A 17,106-nucleotide genomic window follows, 5' to 3' on the forward strand; every position below is an offset into this window, starting at 1 on the left:
TGTGTGTTTTGTCATTTTTAACTAAAATTAAAATCTTGTATCATGTTGCCGAAAAACAGAGCACCACAGTATTTCACTTATTGCATGTTACTAAAAGTCATCTTAAAGCAGCAATCCAAGCTGCGCGTTTTTATCCCCTTTTTAATTTTTTTACATAGGATTGAAGCAGGTGGTCTCCGGAGATGAACCCCATTAATTTCAGCTCCAGGGACCCCCTGCTTCCTAAGCTACAGACCATCTATAAGGGGTGCTGGTAGCTGCTCCGACTCACTAGCTGGGGTTCACGTAATGGCCGCTTTTGAAAGCTCTCACAACTTGCGGGCCTATTGGAAGCTGTGACATCATCCGGTACAGCTTTTTTATTGGCCCACGAGATGCCGACTCCCCTTACGGAGGTAAGTATCTCAAGAAGCATAAGGTCCCAGGAGCTGAAATGAATGGGGTTCAGCTCCGTTGACGCCCTGCTTCAATCCAATGCAAAAAAAAGAAAGCTTGTATCTCCCTTCTGTATATCACAGGTCTTTAGGTGAGTATCACAGATTTAGTTATAATATTCATGTATCCTCAAAAATAGACAAGTGAATGGTGTCATGCTCTCAATTCACCATTAATTAGTACTGTCTGTAACATTAGCATTTTGTCCACAAATGATTGCCATAATATATTTTGTCTACATAAGTTTCCCACGCACGCACGCACGCACGCACGCACGCACGCACTTATCAATGGGATGAAGTTAAAGGTTCTATTTGTTCGACACAACATCACAAAATGTTTCGGTGAATGACAACATTTGCTTTGCTACAGAATGATTATAAGGTGTACTTCCAACCCTGAAATTACCTAACTTGAAAGTGGGCAAAATGTGATGCCTTTTGAAGAAGATTGCCAACCTTATGTGTAACTATTTCCCTGGCTGTTTTTTAAAATCTTACTTTAATTTTTATTAAAATGACCCAAAGTGATCACATGGCAACCTTTCTGTTTATTCTCATTTGTTCAACTCCTCCAGAACGCACAGACTTATTTTCAATGTAACGTCAAAAATAATTATCAAAGAGACTGTCTCATATTAAACCTTTGTAGTTACCTTTAATTTACTTTTCTAATTTTTCAGGAATTAAACACACTTTTTTTTAAAGAATCAGTGATCAGGGAAAACTAGAGGTGAAAACAGATGAATGATGAAGATATCTTTTAAAAATAAATAAATACTCAAACATGCAGGGGGGCTGCACCTCTTAGAAACTATTTTTTTTTCAGAGAATGAAGTCAGATACTGTATTTACAAGATTTATTTTGTCCACAAAATCATTGAAAACATTCAATTCTGCCCACAAAATAAATTAAGTGAACTGAATTATTTTCTTCTTTGCCTATCGGTCACACCAGCCAGTCACTCTAATTGTCCCATATCCAGTTCCACCCCCTGCAGGCAGACGTGGGGGATATTCTAGTAGCTTCGAGTTTCCTGCGGAAAGAGCCTTCCTGCTCAGATTTGCATGTCCAAACCGTGTGGAAAAGTATTTTCTAGAAGCGGTTTAATTCCAAAAATGCTCAAACTCAACATTTTTGCAGAGTCACTGGGGAGCAAGAGCTATTTTACTAGAGTTTTATATATATAAATATATACAAACTTCCCTCCAAATAACATTTGGAGAGACCTGTGCTCAAAAATTAGCGCCCCTTAGATACGCTAATGGGATATGAAAGTATATTTAAATGAGTCACACCACCGAAAAGATTTCCATAAGACGCTTACAAGACTAAGGCCCCTTGTGATGAAGGGATATTAGTGCCACAGCAAACTGGACCAGAACCCACAACCTTTACTAATCAGGGCAGCAGCTCTAGCACTGAACTAAACCAGATGCTGGGAAACGCTACTGTCACAGCATACGATCGAGCTCTACTGCTCACACCTGTAACCCCCTCCTTCCTGGCATCCTTTAAAAGTAGACCACTTTCACTTCCTGGTGACCAGTTAAATGTGCCTTGTGCATAATAATTAGCACGCGAAAATTACCACACACACGAACACTCAATTCCTCCCCACAAACAGACACTCGATTCCTCCCTCACACCCAATTCCTCCCGTGCAAACACTCAATTCCTCCCCCCCCACACACTCCATTCCCCCAACACACACTCTATTCCGCCAACATACAGTCAATCCCCCCCACAAACCAAACACACACATTAACTCACAACACACACTCACAGAACACACATCACTACACACTCACAGTCAATAACAGCACACACACTGTCACGGTAGCTTATGACAAGATATAATGAACACCAAATATCTGGGTTGAACTGAACGAGGCTTAGATATAATAAAATATATTTATTCCTTAAAAAGGTGAACACAGCAATATAGTACAATTAACAGACAAGAAGGTAACACTTACTTAGGGTTGGGGGATGGAGAAGTATCGGCTAGCAATTCTCCAGCAATCCGGTGACATTCCAGGTGGAATCAGAAGCACAACTCCTACTAAAAACTGTAGGGTTGACACAGTTTATATTCCTGTGTAACCCTATTCTTAACATTGAACACAGACTATTGGTGAACAATTATCTGTATCCAATCCCTAACGTGGAGACACAGATTAAACCATGCCCCCCAGCTAGTTAGCCCATGTGTACTGGGACTCTGAGGATCTTATTTCTGTAGCCCCATAATTAAATCAGGGGCGATGACCAGTCTACCAAATTAAGTATCTGGTAGGATCTGCATTGTTTGTAGGTGTAGACATAACACTTACAAACCACTCCAGTTTGATGATTCTCCGCCCTCAGGTAACAATTAGCGTGGCAGAGTCTGTTGATTAGTACTTGGTCTGTTGATTAGTACTTAGTGTAAACAATCAGGGCAGTTACCTTTTGATCACAGTGCTTTATGCTCAGCAACCCAGCTGCCCTTCATGACCTATCAGCATAGCAGATGGCATCTGCATTTTCAGAGCAGATCCAAAATACCATACATATACTCTTTAATATCTACACATATTAATAAGTTCCATTCTGGTGGGCTCAGTGGGTTGAAATTTGCCAGTTTTTAATGCCTACAGTGACTCCACATATTGGCCAAATATCAACTCTCTGCGACCTCTAGAACTGGAGATACAGAAATGCACTTTAAAACATCTTTAAAATACAGGATTATAATGAAACATGGGAACAGGGGAACATACAGTTTCCTGACATGACAAGGTGTAAGCCACATTCCTGGACCACAGTCCAGTTAACCCCTTGCCTCCCTGGTGAGGTCAGGGGGTGGCCATATGGGGTGCAACCCCTTTAATACCGGGCCAACCCCCCTCTCCCTCTACACACACTCAATCACAACACACACTCATTCACAACAAACACACACACTCAATCACAACAGTCACACACTCTTTTACCTGGAGGGGTGGGATAGGCCTTGCAGATATGTTAGTAGACGAATTAGCTATCCTGTGACAGTGGGATCTTTCAGCAACTGGTTCAGTTTGATGCTAGAACTGGTGCCCAGAATAGTAGAGATTGTAGGTTCTAATCCTACCAGTTATGACACCAGACCCCCTTCATCACAAGGGACATTAGATTTATCAGTATACTGTAGCTGTTATGGAAATCTTTTAGGAGGTGTGGAGTGTGACTAATTTAAATATTCAATTAGCATATCTCCCAGGTATCTAAGGTGTGTTTCTTTTTGAGCTCAGCTGTCTCTCAATACTGTATGTTATTTGGAGTGAGGTTTGAGGGGATATATATAGAACTTGGGTATATACTATAATAGGTCTCTCTCTGCTTCAAAACAAAGTATAATCCATGCGAATTGGCTGTTCATCCATTTTTATAGACGCAGTCTAAACTCTGTGATTTGTAATATAAAATACGGAATTTTGGCTACTTTTAATCTGTCATGGTTTAACCACGACAAACTACAATATGCCCCTTTGTCTCTAACTACTTTATATTATTTGCCAGGAACATTAGAAAAAGAAATACTGTTAGAAAGTTCAGTTAACGTGTCTAAAAATGTAACTGCATCTTTCAACAGCAGCAGTGCATTTACCATTGAAACTACTGGGAATGTTCAGTAGAATTACTAACAAACTCACTTATCCTTCTTCTAAAAGCATGAAAATGCACTGTAATGATTACGTTTGGTTACCCTCTCCTAAATATTTGCACTGTACAATATAATTTTCCCTTTTTGGGGTCTAGCAAGGCAAAAGTGGTGCTGTCCTGGGGCAAAATAGTTGCATCACACAAAGAAAACAAAAATCCTACTAATTCCAATAGGATTTTCCCCCCTGATGCATCTGGTAATTTTTGTTTGTCCCAGAATTCCACAAGTTTGGGCTTGATATGATTAAATACCCCCCCTCTGTGCCACAAGAACTTAATTGCTAGGGGGGGAAATGACTTGCATATAGCAAACATGTTAGAGATTCGAGTTCATTCATCATATTATTGACTGTATTCATGTAGGATCTTATTTCCCAGCATAAAGGATCGTCATTAATATGATTAATTTAGTTTACATTTGTCTTTGCCTGGAATAATCGGAATGCAATAAAGTTAAACACATTTTGCTTTTTTTCTTGTAGCCTCAAACATGCAAGGTGTAATATCTGCATCCACTTCTCAATGTATGTATGGAGCTTCCGGCCAATACACCTCGCAGGACACAATGGATTCCCATGGACAATCCAACGACGTTAGGGAGATGGTGTCCTCCTTGCCTCCAATCAACACAGTCTTTATGGGAGCTGCTTCAGGAAGCACGTGAAGTGCCCATCTTTAAAATCTGGTTGTCCCTATCTTTTAAATGGCCACACTTTGTTGTGGAGCTGAAAAACACTTGGTTATTATTGTCTCTCATGGATTCTGCTTTTCAGGTTGTCTGGTTGTTTTACTATTACTGTGTAAGTAGCACAAGTGGTTTAAATGTAAAAAAATAAAAAAAAGTGTAGGGCCTGTTAGCAGTTCAAGGGAGAGACGTACACAGACTCAAACATATGTACATACAGAAATTAAAAAAGTTATGGTGGGTAAAGAAATAGAGACAAAACACTGTACAGTATACCGCAAATAAAAATACCACTTATGCGTACATTTGCATGTCTCAAGCAGGCGTAAGTTTATAGGGGTCCATGTTAAAATGAATAAGAAGTAAAGAGTGAGACAATTAGTGCTCATTAACATGTTATTACCCAGAATCCCTGGCTGAAGTGGGAGCATTGTTTGCCAAGCGATAATGGGGAAAGAAAGGGTTGTAGACCTGTCTGAGATATGCAAATGCCCCCACAATTGGTATTTTAATTTGCTGTACATACAGAAACAAATGCACCTAAACATTTATTAAACATACATTATGCTCAACCAAAGACAGACTGATATGAACAGCACCTCCCCCAGTTATCAATCAATTGTGGAAATGAGACATTTTGGGACTGGCATAAAAATTGGTCTATGGGGCAGGGGGGTGACAATGGGAGGTGTAGCACACCGTGTTTGCCACTGCCAAGTCGCTTCCATCTCCTTTCAAAGAAATTTAATGAGGGGGCCTCATGAGAGCCTCTTCACAGTTCTTGCAGCTCCTCCAAATCTCCGCTGAAATCGCTTTACTTGAACAACATCACACAAGCAGCACACATGCCAATGTAGCTGTATACAGACTGTTTGTGATGAGTGCAGCGATACTGAGCCGAAGGAAAATACTGCAAACTGACAAATTGTAAAGCTCTGCCATGTGGTCATGTAGATGCTGTGACCCAGCTGGTCTGCCTTTAAATACTATTAGGACCTGGCATAGTGGGCCATGTTTACTTAACTGTGCTCATCTGTAGGGCACCTTATGGACTATTCCCTTGATAAAACTATAAGGTGCCATACAGCTTAACCTATCTCCTTTGTGGGAAGGCAACAGCATGTTAGGCCCACCCTTTTTATCCATCACAGACAGACACTACATTTTTTAGGGTTGAGGGTGGGTTTGTTGTGCCTTTATTTAATACAAAATGTCATGTAATCTTTCTGAAACTTTTGTACTTGTGTCCTTTTTGTAAAAAAAAAAATATTTTATTTAAACATCTGTATTATAATTCCTATTTATTATGATTCCAGAGTATCTGTTTACTGTCTTTTACTTGACATATTGTCAGGTTCACCATGTGTTCTACCTCCTACGGCATTGTTTACAAGGTCAAATATTGCTGTCTCAAATTAATATAGAGCAAAGTGCCTAATGTTTCTCCTTTTGTTCATTAAAATGTCAGTAATGACGGCTTTCCAATGCATCTGTCTTATTTGATCAAGATGTTCCTAATGTTTCCTACACTGTCTGAATTCAGTTCACTCCTTTATTGCCAATTTGGTTTGGTGCAGATACTGTATGGCTTGAGCATGATGGGGTTATGTGTCATAGTTTACCCTGTGCAAAAGTGGTGCTATAATATTGGGCATATTATAGTTCAACATTTACTTGAAGGCATTATCATAAGTCCACTGGCTTCCATCAGTTGGAAATCATAAAGAAATCTGCTTCAGAGCAAGGACTTCAGAAAAAGAACAGAAAGCTGATGTTTGCAACCTGCCATTGGACATGCTGGGGCCGCACCACTTCTATGATGTCTCCCCAAGGTATGCGTAAGATGTCCAGAAGGTGCCTTCCGCATGACACCTTCCAGATCAGAAGTGGGCAACTCCAGTCATCAAGGGCCACCAACGGGTTAGGTTTTGAGGATATCCCTGCCTCAGCACAGGTGACTCAATCAGTGGCTCAGTCGAAGACTGATTAAGCCACCTGTGCTAAAGCAGGGATATCCTCAAAACCTGACCTGTTGGTAGCCCTTGAAGACTGGAGTTGCCCGTCCCTGTTCCAAGTGATGCATTCCATAGAGTTAGGTTTGGTCCCCGCTGGCTGCTACGGGGACAAGAGCTGCCTCTCAAATGGGGCCGGGCTCGCTGCGAGGGGCGGCCGCCGTGCCGCGCTGTGCTTTTTTCAGGCAGACATTAAAATTGTGATTAGAACTAGTGACGGAGCGCTAGGCAACTCCCCCAGTGGTTCAGCCAATGAGGACGAACCTGCCGGGTGACATGATGGCCATGCCCCCATCACTCCCCCCCTCGTTCCTGGGCAACGCAAAGGGGGCACCCGGAAGTACGTCCCGGTGACCTGCCCCCTCGCTTCAACCCCCAGCTTTACCAGCCCGAGCCCCTTCTGGCAGAAAAGCACCTACCCCCCCCCCCCCCAACAGCTGCCGCGAAAAAGGAAATTGGCCCACTGACCCCTCCATCAGAATCTTTTCTTCCTTGTTTTCAAAAAGATTATCTTAATTATCTGCAAGATAAAGAAATGTTAACACTAAAAAACAAAATTTCCCGAAATAACTTAACTCATAGGGATGGGTGGGTAGGAAACCGCTGCAACATCAAGGAACAAGTGACAGTTACTTGTTCCTTGGCTCCTGATTCAAAACCAAACCGACCAACTGCCACCCTGATCGCTCTCGCGACCACCAGGCCAGGTGGGGGGGGGGAGTCGCATTCCCTGGTCAATGGCTGTTGCAGCCCATACGGGCTAGGCCAGCTCTATTTTGTGTGGTTATAGTCATGTCCAGCTTCACGATGCAATGATAGTAACAATTATCATACTGATTAGACCCAAAAGGTCAGAACAGATGTCTATGAGTAGGTTTGCTTGCCGTGCAATTTTTTTTTTTAACCCAGGCTGAGCTTAAAAAGCTGTGTAAGACAAATGCTTTTATAAATCCATGTTAAAATGGATAAGAAGCAAAAAGTGACACACTGAGTACTCATTTGCCTGCCATTACCAGAATCCCTGGCTGCAGTGGAAGCACTGCATGCTGAGTGACTATGTGGAAAGACAGGTTTGTGGACCTGTGTGAGACGGGAATATCCACACAAGTGCTTGTTTTATCTCTGCTGTATGGTTGAGGTGTTCTTGTCCCTTTTTTACTTACCATAACTTACTTTGTATACATTTATTGAAAATGGTAGAGACGGCATTACACACATGACCTTTCATTTGATCCCAAATGCATCATACAGTAGGTTGCTAAGAGGGATTCATCCTACATTACTAGATTGGCTCAACTTTTTAAGCGTTCAGTCCTTATCTTTGTTTTCATTGCAGCAAATAATGAATGCTGCTTAAACCTAATGAGTATGTAAATCTACCTCAGCCAAAATGTACATCTTTATTTTGAGAATTTGGATCACATTTTACGTATAGGAGGACCCATGAAATTGGAAGTTTGTCTGGTAATGACCGAATGATACCATTAATAGAATTAAGAATTTGATGTAAATCTCTCCAACTCCCAAAGAAATGCAACATACACTGCAACATGTTACTGATTTTCTGTGCATCATTCTCTATCTCAAGATGTTTGATCTTCTCTTAAATAAAATGTGTATGTAAGGTGGTAATCTCCCTTAACCATTAAGATCTTATACTTCAAGAAGCATTACCAAAAAGGCATTTGAAAAATAGATGTTTGGATTTGTCTTGGCGATTCGTTTCACTTTTATTTCCTCTCGTTAAATGCGATGTCTGGCTCAGAGTTTGCACTTCCATTGATGGCACAGATGGATATACAATTAGAAAACGCATAAAAGATTATAATAAGCATTTGAAATAGGAAAGCCTACTTCCCTTCCTGTTGGCTCGGTTGATTATTATCCTTGTTCAAATAATGGACCACATGTTCCTGCCGCCCTTCTGCCCTGGTTGCTACAGCAAAAATTGACACTAGGAGAAATTCAGCATTTTAAAAGGAGATTGATGTGATCTGTTTTTTTTTTTTTTTAAGTCTTAGCTTTCATATCATCATTTGGGGGAGGGGGGTAACACAGATTTCTGATAATCATGTGGAACAGTGCGGTTTAAATTAGTTTTATGTAATTAGGAAAATCTATGTGTAAGTACTGTGAATTGGAGAACAATATTACACATTACTAGCAGGACCCACCGACAATGTAACCCTTTCAGTACCCTTGTGACATTCAGGGTGTGTCACAAGCACTGGGACTGACCCAGAATGACACTGTTACTACTCTCCTAGCAGAGCAGATGGGGTATTAATCCTGATGAACACACAAAAGGGTGGGATCCCCTTAAATAAGGGGGTATTAATCCTGCCTTTTCTGGCTCCACCTCTTCATTGGAACTCCCAAGGAGGCCTGATAATCGGTTATTCCACAGGTATTAATAAATAAGGAGTCCCCTCCTCCCACCCATGACTATTTGATGCCCTTGTGTGATTTTGAGGGGGGGGGGGGTGGTTTGGATGTAAGTGGTGGTGAAGGGGGAGAGACCACCCTCCCCTTCTAAAACCGCCATCACAGATATTCCCCCATGTGTGTGTGTGCATGTACACACACACACACACACACACACACACACACACACACACACACACACACACACACACACACACACACACACACACACACACACACATATATTAGTACTGTTCATTGATAGAGAGCCCACATCAATCAATGGTACTACAAATTTGCATTTACATTGTATTTGAAAATATTCTGCTTGTGTGGGAGGGCTGTCAAATGTCACCCCCATCTTGGTGCAGCATTGCTTTGTCTCCTTTTTCTTCACAAGCCACATTACACACATGCCACGTGGATAGTATACAACAGAAATTACATCTTTTATTTCGCTGAAAATGTGCTACTGTAAGTAAATTGTCTAGAACTCGCTAAGGTGAATGAGTGGTTAGCAAACAAACACTTGTCTTAGATAATGTAGCTGTGGAGACCATCACGTCTATATAAGCAGTCTCCCTGTCTTATTTCACAGTTGTTCTTCAAATACATACAGTATTTTTTAATACTTAGTCTCTGGCAGACGCCATGCTCTGAGTCAGTGGATAATATCACAGTGGTAGGACATACATTAACTCCTTCACTGCCAGAGGGGACACCAATGGGTAGGGAAATGAAAAAAGAAATGCAGTGTTCCTGTAATGTTAGCCTCATGTTTTTAGCTTCACTACACATATAAGTTAATCTACAGATGCCTTTCAGGTGTTATTTCTTCTGTTATTTCATGGTAATGTGCGACATAGCAAGATTTCTGCGCAAAATTGTTGTGTGGTAATGGGAGTGTACGAATGAAGCAATTTTTTTATGACAACAACTCATCTGTTACATATATGTCATTTTTAGCTGACAGTGAAAGAAAGGAAACGTTCCCACAAGTTATACTGTAGCTATAGACATCCAACAAGTGGCTACCAGCCCACTATTAACAGCACAGGGTTCTGAAAATGTGACTAGTTCATTGATCCGCCTTCGCATCTAAACACAAGATGACACTAGTGATCATATTGACCAGCTATCCCGACTTGAGAGGAGGTACCCTCATCATTTGCTGACAAAATTATCATTTTTGTACTTCCACCCTGAAGAATGAAAAGCTCTTATTTCAAAGCAAGTCAATGGAAGATAAACTTTTTATGCTAAATCTCCCCAAAAACTATTTTACATGTGGGCCATTAGGCTAGGGATACTTGCTAAAGACAAAGAAGTTCTTTGGAAGTTATCACTACTTCCATCTTAGAATTTTGAAATCTGGATCAAGATAACACATCAGGCTTAAACCTTCAGTTTTCCTGCTTCATTGTGGCATACAGTATGCATCTACTGAAAGTGCAATCAGATTTTTTTCCCAGCAGTAATATTAGATTATATCAGGAACCAATATATCTCATATGAGTGGTCAAACAGTAATGGTACTAAGAGGTATGAATTACCACTACTTTTTATTTACACACTTGCACTTTGTTTTTAAGGAAAAGGGGAATTTATTTTAAAAAGAGTACCCCCCTTTAAACTTTACACAATTTTAAGCATACATGTTATATAAATCTTCCTAAATCGTTAACCACATATCTTTGCTCCAATGTTTAATATTTTCCATTTTTAACTACAGCAGGGCCCCGCTTCTTGGAGCTCCGCTTTTTGGCGATCCGCTGATACGGCGGCACTGAAAAGGGGGCTGCCATGTTGAATTTGAAATCGCGCATGCGCAGAACGGGCGGGTGTGCCTGGCGTGCTTGCGCAGACCGCAGGTTGTTCAAGCTGACCGCAGGTTGTGCGCGCAGACCGCAGGTCGCACATGCGCAGACCGGCAAAAATGCCGGTTTGCGCATACGCAGCACTGAAAATCGCAGGATCCGCTTTCCGGCGATTTTCACTATACGGCGGGACTCTGGAACGGAACCCGCCGTATACCTGGGGCCCTGCTGTACTCAAATACTGTATATCGTTTTGACACAGTAAAAGTACTGTATGAAATAAAAGCTTGTGAGCAATGTATGCATATGGCAGAAAGACGATGGTAAGAAGACAGCCACAGATACAAATTAAGAAACGTCTCCATGTCTCATAGTCAAAAATCTGTGTGTTACTTTTTCCTTATTTGCTAATTATAATAAATTCTGTCACATCATCCTCATCAGTTGAATAGCTGACTGACACTAAAAGGTCCAGACACAAAGATGAAAGTATTTTTTAGTATTATGTGTGACTAGAGATTTTAAAACATAGCTGGGTGGTTATTCATGTTCAGATACTGTCTACTCTTTGTTCTTAATCAATACCGGTATTACACTTTTATCTGTGCTGATACAAATCACTTCTAAGTTGGACAATACAAAATGATAATATTGAAGAAAGACTTGGATCCTGTAGCACAAGGCCGATGGTGGTCCTAATGTCTTGTAGCCAGGCCAAATAAACATTATGCTTAATGGGAAATAAATCTAAATTAGCTGTGGCCAGGGCCACAGACAGATTTCCCGGGGACTAGAGTGGTCTTGCATGCTCCTCCCTCCTTTCACACCTATTCATCCTTCCCTCCTCTACCCTCCCCCCCTCTCATACCCCCTTGCGAGCTCCCTTCTCTATTCCTTACCTCTCAAACCTCCTTGTGAGCCCTCTCCTCTAACTCCCCCCTCTCCCAATGTATTTCTCTTCCAGACTCTCTTCTTCACTCACTCTCTCCCTTTTACGCCCCCACCTCCCTCTTCTACCCCTCCACCATTCTCACTCCCCCCCCCCCCCCGCTATCACTTACAGATGCAGCAACGAGTATTAGAACTCTGCCTGGGTAGATTCTGGGGCAGTCTCACAGTAAATGTCTCAACATTGCTACAACATTGCTACAACATTGCCTCAACATTTCTATGAGATTCTTAATGGCCCATAGGATTAACACAGCAGGGGGTCCCTGCAAACTGAATGGGACTGCAGGGACCCTCTGCTGTGTTAATCCGATGGGCCATTAAGAATTTTACAGAAATGTTGAGGCAATGTTGAAGCATTTACTGTGAGACTGCCCCAGAATCTCCCAGGAATTTATCCGGTAAGTGTTCTAATACTGGTGGCTGCATCAGTAATTACCTCCCGTCACACTCATTCCCCCTACCCACACACTCACAATCCCCCCGATACCTGTACGATCTCCCCGCCACAAAATATCATTCCATCTCTCTACCAAAATACAATAACCCCCCACACACACAAAATACAATACCCCCAACAGACAAAATACAATACCCCCCCACACACAAAATACAACCCCTCCTCATAGACAAAATACAATACCCCCACCCAAAATAGTTGCACTAAAAAATATGGGAGTGAACCCAAAATAACTGATGCTGCCAAAGTCAAGTATATTAAGTGTAAAGAAAAAAACTCAATCCACTAAAAGTATGTGGCAATTCACCATTAGGACACAATGAAATCTTCAGATTATAAATTTTTGACTCACCCAGGGCGGGGGGCCCGTTGTGCCGATAGTGGCCGGGTGCAGGAAATGAAGTGTCCAGGGACACCTCACTCTTGAACCTCCTGAGGCCACTAGCTGCTGCCCTTACCCTGCCCGGTGTCTTCGGTATCCTGCGTGCGGTTGCGGTGAGCTGTTCCGCACTGCTGAAGATTTTCCTCTGTCTTGGCTTTCCCCGTGATACGGATGGCTGCAGCGTCTTCCTTCTTGGGTAACCACCGACGCGATGTCTGCGTAGGGGGACCGCTGCCTGCTCGTCCGTGCACGCCGTTTCCTGCAGTGAGGAGGAGCGGTGTTGCCTCTCAGCTGATGATGCGCTCCAGCGCGTCCACACGTGTGGAGGGGGGGATGACGTCAGTCCTTCTTAGGAGTCCGTGGTGAATGCCTGCGTGCGCCAGCCATAGCAGATACAGGTATAGAAGGGGTGAAGGCGGTCACAGCAAAAGAAGTCCAGCCCAGGAACAAGTGAAATTAAAATCAGCTTTAATATTACATGCTGTACATCACAGAAGGGGCACTCTGACGCGTTTCGTCCTTCTCCAGAACTTTATCAAAGAGTAACTCTTTGATAAAGTTCTGGAGAAGGACGAAACGCGTCAGAGTGCCCCTTCTGTGATGTACAGCATGTAATATTAAAGCTGATTTTAATTTCACTTGTTCCTGGGCTGGACTTCTTTTGCTGTGACCGCCTTCACCCCTTCTATACCCCACCCAAAATACAATACCCCCCAACCAAAATACAATTCAATATCACCTCCCAAAAATACAATACTCCTCCCCAAAATACAATACCCTCCACACACAAAAAACAATAACAACCCCCCACACACACACATACACACACACAAAACAAGAAGGCTGAGTGAGGGGGGTGAAGCAGAAAGGGGAAATGAGATGGGGGGAAGATAAATATTTTAGTGTTCCTAGATCTGAACAGGTGGAAAAACACAGCAGTCTTATACACATATCAATATACACATATACATGTACATGCACAAACAAGAAGGCTGAGTGAGGGGGGTGAAGCAGAAAGGGGAAATGAGATGGGGGGAAGATAAATATTTTAGTGTTCCTAGATCTGAACAGGTGGAAAAACACAGCAGTCTTATACACATATCAATATACACATATACATGCACACAGTATATACTCACATAAACAGTACATGTAAATAACTAGAACACAGAAAGTGCGAATCTGGCTGTATGACAGTCTTGTTATTGTATCATGCATTTTTGATCAGTCACAAGAGCACATGCAGGGTTGCCAACATATACGGAAGGCCAACCCGAAGACATTTTTTTTCAACTGCTCTTACCTAGTAGCGGCATCCTCTCGGCATCTTCCCTCTGCAACTCTTCTCAATATGGCCGCCCGGCGTCACATTGCCATGCCAACGGGATGCAACATGACATCACGACGTCACACGGCAAAAAAATTGCCATGGCAACGGGACGCCTAGGCGTCACGTGACTGCGTCGCATTATGTCAATGGCCGTCACATGACGCCACATTGCGTTTCCATTGACATGGCAATGCGACACCATTGGACGCCACAAGGCCATATTGACTTGCAATTACAGTTGTAGGGGGAAGATACTGGAGCATGCCGTGTCTCCGCTGCCACTAGGCTTGAGATTTTTTAAATACTCTTTAGATGATACACTGAAATATATATATATTTATATAGGTAGGTTTATTGGCTCATCTGCTTTACATACTGTAGCAATTACAGAGCCCCTACCAATTTTCCTATTAGTGCAGGTATTATGCACCCCAGTGTCAGTCTGGACATCACCCTCTATTGAAGAGTAGCTGAATGTATAAGGCTGACAGAAAGCAATATGTGTAAGTTTTATTATATTCACTCCAGGGAATTTGTGCACCCACCGTTTACCTTTACAGTAAGGTAACTATGTTACTGGCTTTGGCCAAATTTTAATTGCCCTACTCACATAAGGTTATGCTTTATTTTACCCCTTCATGGCTTTCACACATTTTTTCTCCAGTCCATGTGACAATTATTACATATATTCAGTGCAGGTACCTGCATACGGTTATGCCTTGTCGTGGCATGCAGGCTTATAAACACTTTGGCCAAAGGGTTTAACAAAATTACCCTTTCTCATGAGATTATTATTTATTTTAAGTAAAGCCTATCTTTTTACCAGCAGCAAACTACTATATTTGAAGTTGTGGTGGGTGAAAAAGGAATCAAAAAACCTCCACCGTTTTATATAAAACGGTGGAGGTTTTTTGATTCCTTTTTCACCCACCACAACTTCAAATAAAGTAGTTTGCTGCTGGTAAAAAGATAGGCTTTACTTAAAATAAATAATAATCTCATGAAATATATGTATATATATATAACACAACAGAAAGAAAAAAAAATGGCGCCAACCTAAAACACTATATGAATGACCACATAAAAATGATGAAAAAAAACTATACTATACAAAATGGGGAAAAGTAATATTACATAAACAATACACAAAAATAAAGATAAAAATATCAGATGAAAAGTCCAGAAAAAGATATATATAAAAAATATACAAATCCTAAAAAATGTTCCAATTGCTATCCAAAAGAGTCTCTGCAGCCCGAATGAAGGGAACACCACTTCCTTGAAGATATCTATAGAAACACAGAAAAAAACAGGTGCACTCATAGCGTAAAAAGGTATAACAATATTTATGGAGTCAAGGATTTAAAAATGCACACACACAAACATAGCTTAATAAAAAGCAATTTTGAGTATGTTTATATAGCTGTATCAACTTTGCTTGCGTGACCACCATTGATCCAAAATCCTTCTCCGTCCATTCTTTCTTCTTTTGTTTCTGTCCATTCCTTCATTCCCTTTTTCTTTTTCTCTCTCCTATTGTCTCCCTCCCATTTTTATCCCCTTTTTCTTTTTTCCCCTTTCCCCTTCTTTCCCTCTCCCCCCCCCCCTTTTTTACTTTTCCCCTCCCTTCTCACTATTTGTACTTTGGTCTCTCTGAATCTCTATATCAATATCATTATCTCTTTATATGTACTATCTAGTGGAGATTCATTGACCCCAATTATATGGAGTTATGATATTTCTCTACTAGCATCTGTTTACTACATTATTACATGATTCAGCCGATGATGCTATATTATGTTATATTATGCTATATTATATTTTGCTGTAGTACCTAAATGTATTTTAATTCATTCTGTTAAATTGTATGTTATCACTTGTATTTGTTTATTTGGTCACTTTCTCTAGTATCGTTGGTCTATTTGGCCCGTATGTGTTCTGGAACATATGGGGGTTAATATTATCCTTACATTGATCTTGTGTACCTGATTAGCAATTAGTAGTTTTCTGTGTTCTGATTGGTTCATCTTACTATAATACTACGTTCCACACCTATGCTGTTAATTCCTGATGAAGTCTCTTTGAGACGAAACGCGTAGAGAGTGTTATGTGGAGGTGTACTGCCCAGTTTTATTACTTTGTCACTCACTTGTTTGCTACAGCATTTTATTGTTTCTTTGGAAACATTTATCTCAGCCGTCCACCCGTTGTATTCATGGGAACTTTTTCCGGTTGAATCCATTGACGTCACTGAGTTCTCGCGGTACCTGGAGCTGAGAACTCATTGTGTGACGCCGGATTGAGAGGAAGGCGGCGTCCCTCGTGTTCCCCGGGCTGCGGAGGCATCCACAGAGGCTGCTGCAGTGTATCTACACCGGACACTACACTGAAGTTATCCGTTACCGGGTTTCTTCGTCTGGCTGGCTCAGTTATACTCAAAATTGCTTTTTATTAAGATATGTAGTGACGTAATCGCGCTATCAGAGTCCCTGACGCGTTTCGTCACCGCTGGGCGACTTTCTCAGCCCTTTGAGAAAGTCGCCCAGTGGTGACGAAACGCGATTACGTCACTACGACGCTGCGCATGCGCACGAGGCCACATCCAGCGTGGGATTCATACGGCAGCCATTCAAAGTGGAGAGGCAAGCGTTTGGACTCCGGTGGACTGTTTCCAGTTGGCAAACAGCACCCCTGGCATCCGGTGAGCTGTGATTTCCACAGGCAGCCCTGAGGGAGCCTACAAAGACGGACATTCTGCAGCAAAGAAACCGGATGGTGGTGATATAATCACAAATTGCCTTTTTATCATTTTACTCTTGTGAGTGTGTTTCTTCCCCCCCCCCCCCTTCCCTTCTTTCATATTAAAAACACAGTTTTATGCTATGGGGCGTGCGCTCTCTCTCTTTTTCTGTTTCTAGATACC

General features: G+C 41.8%; 1 protein-coding gene across 1 annotated transcript in view; it reads left to right on the plus strand.

Moving 5' to 3' along the window:
• RFX6 (regulatory factor X6) overlaps positions 1 to 6,238 on the plus strand; it is a 61,084-nt gene extending 54,846 nt beyond the window's left edge. The window contains exon 19 of the mRNA XM_075597708.1: positions 4,608 to 6,238. Coding sequence (XP_075453823.1) covers positions 4,608 to 4,789 — 182 coding nt within the window. The 3' untranslated portion in view covers positions 4,790 to 6,238. The remainder of the gene's footprint in view (positions 1 to 4,607) is intronic.
• The last annotated feature ends 10,868 nt before the right edge of the window (positions 6,239 to 17,106 follow it).

This window comes from Ascaphus truei, chromosome 4, assembly GCF_040206685.1.
Source record: "Ascaphus truei isolate aAscTru1 chromosome 4, aAscTru1.hap1, whole genome shotgun sequence".
NCBI classification, from domain to species: domain Eukaryota; kingdom Metazoa; phylum Chordata; class Amphibia; order Anura; family Ascaphidae; genus Ascaphus; species Ascaphus truei.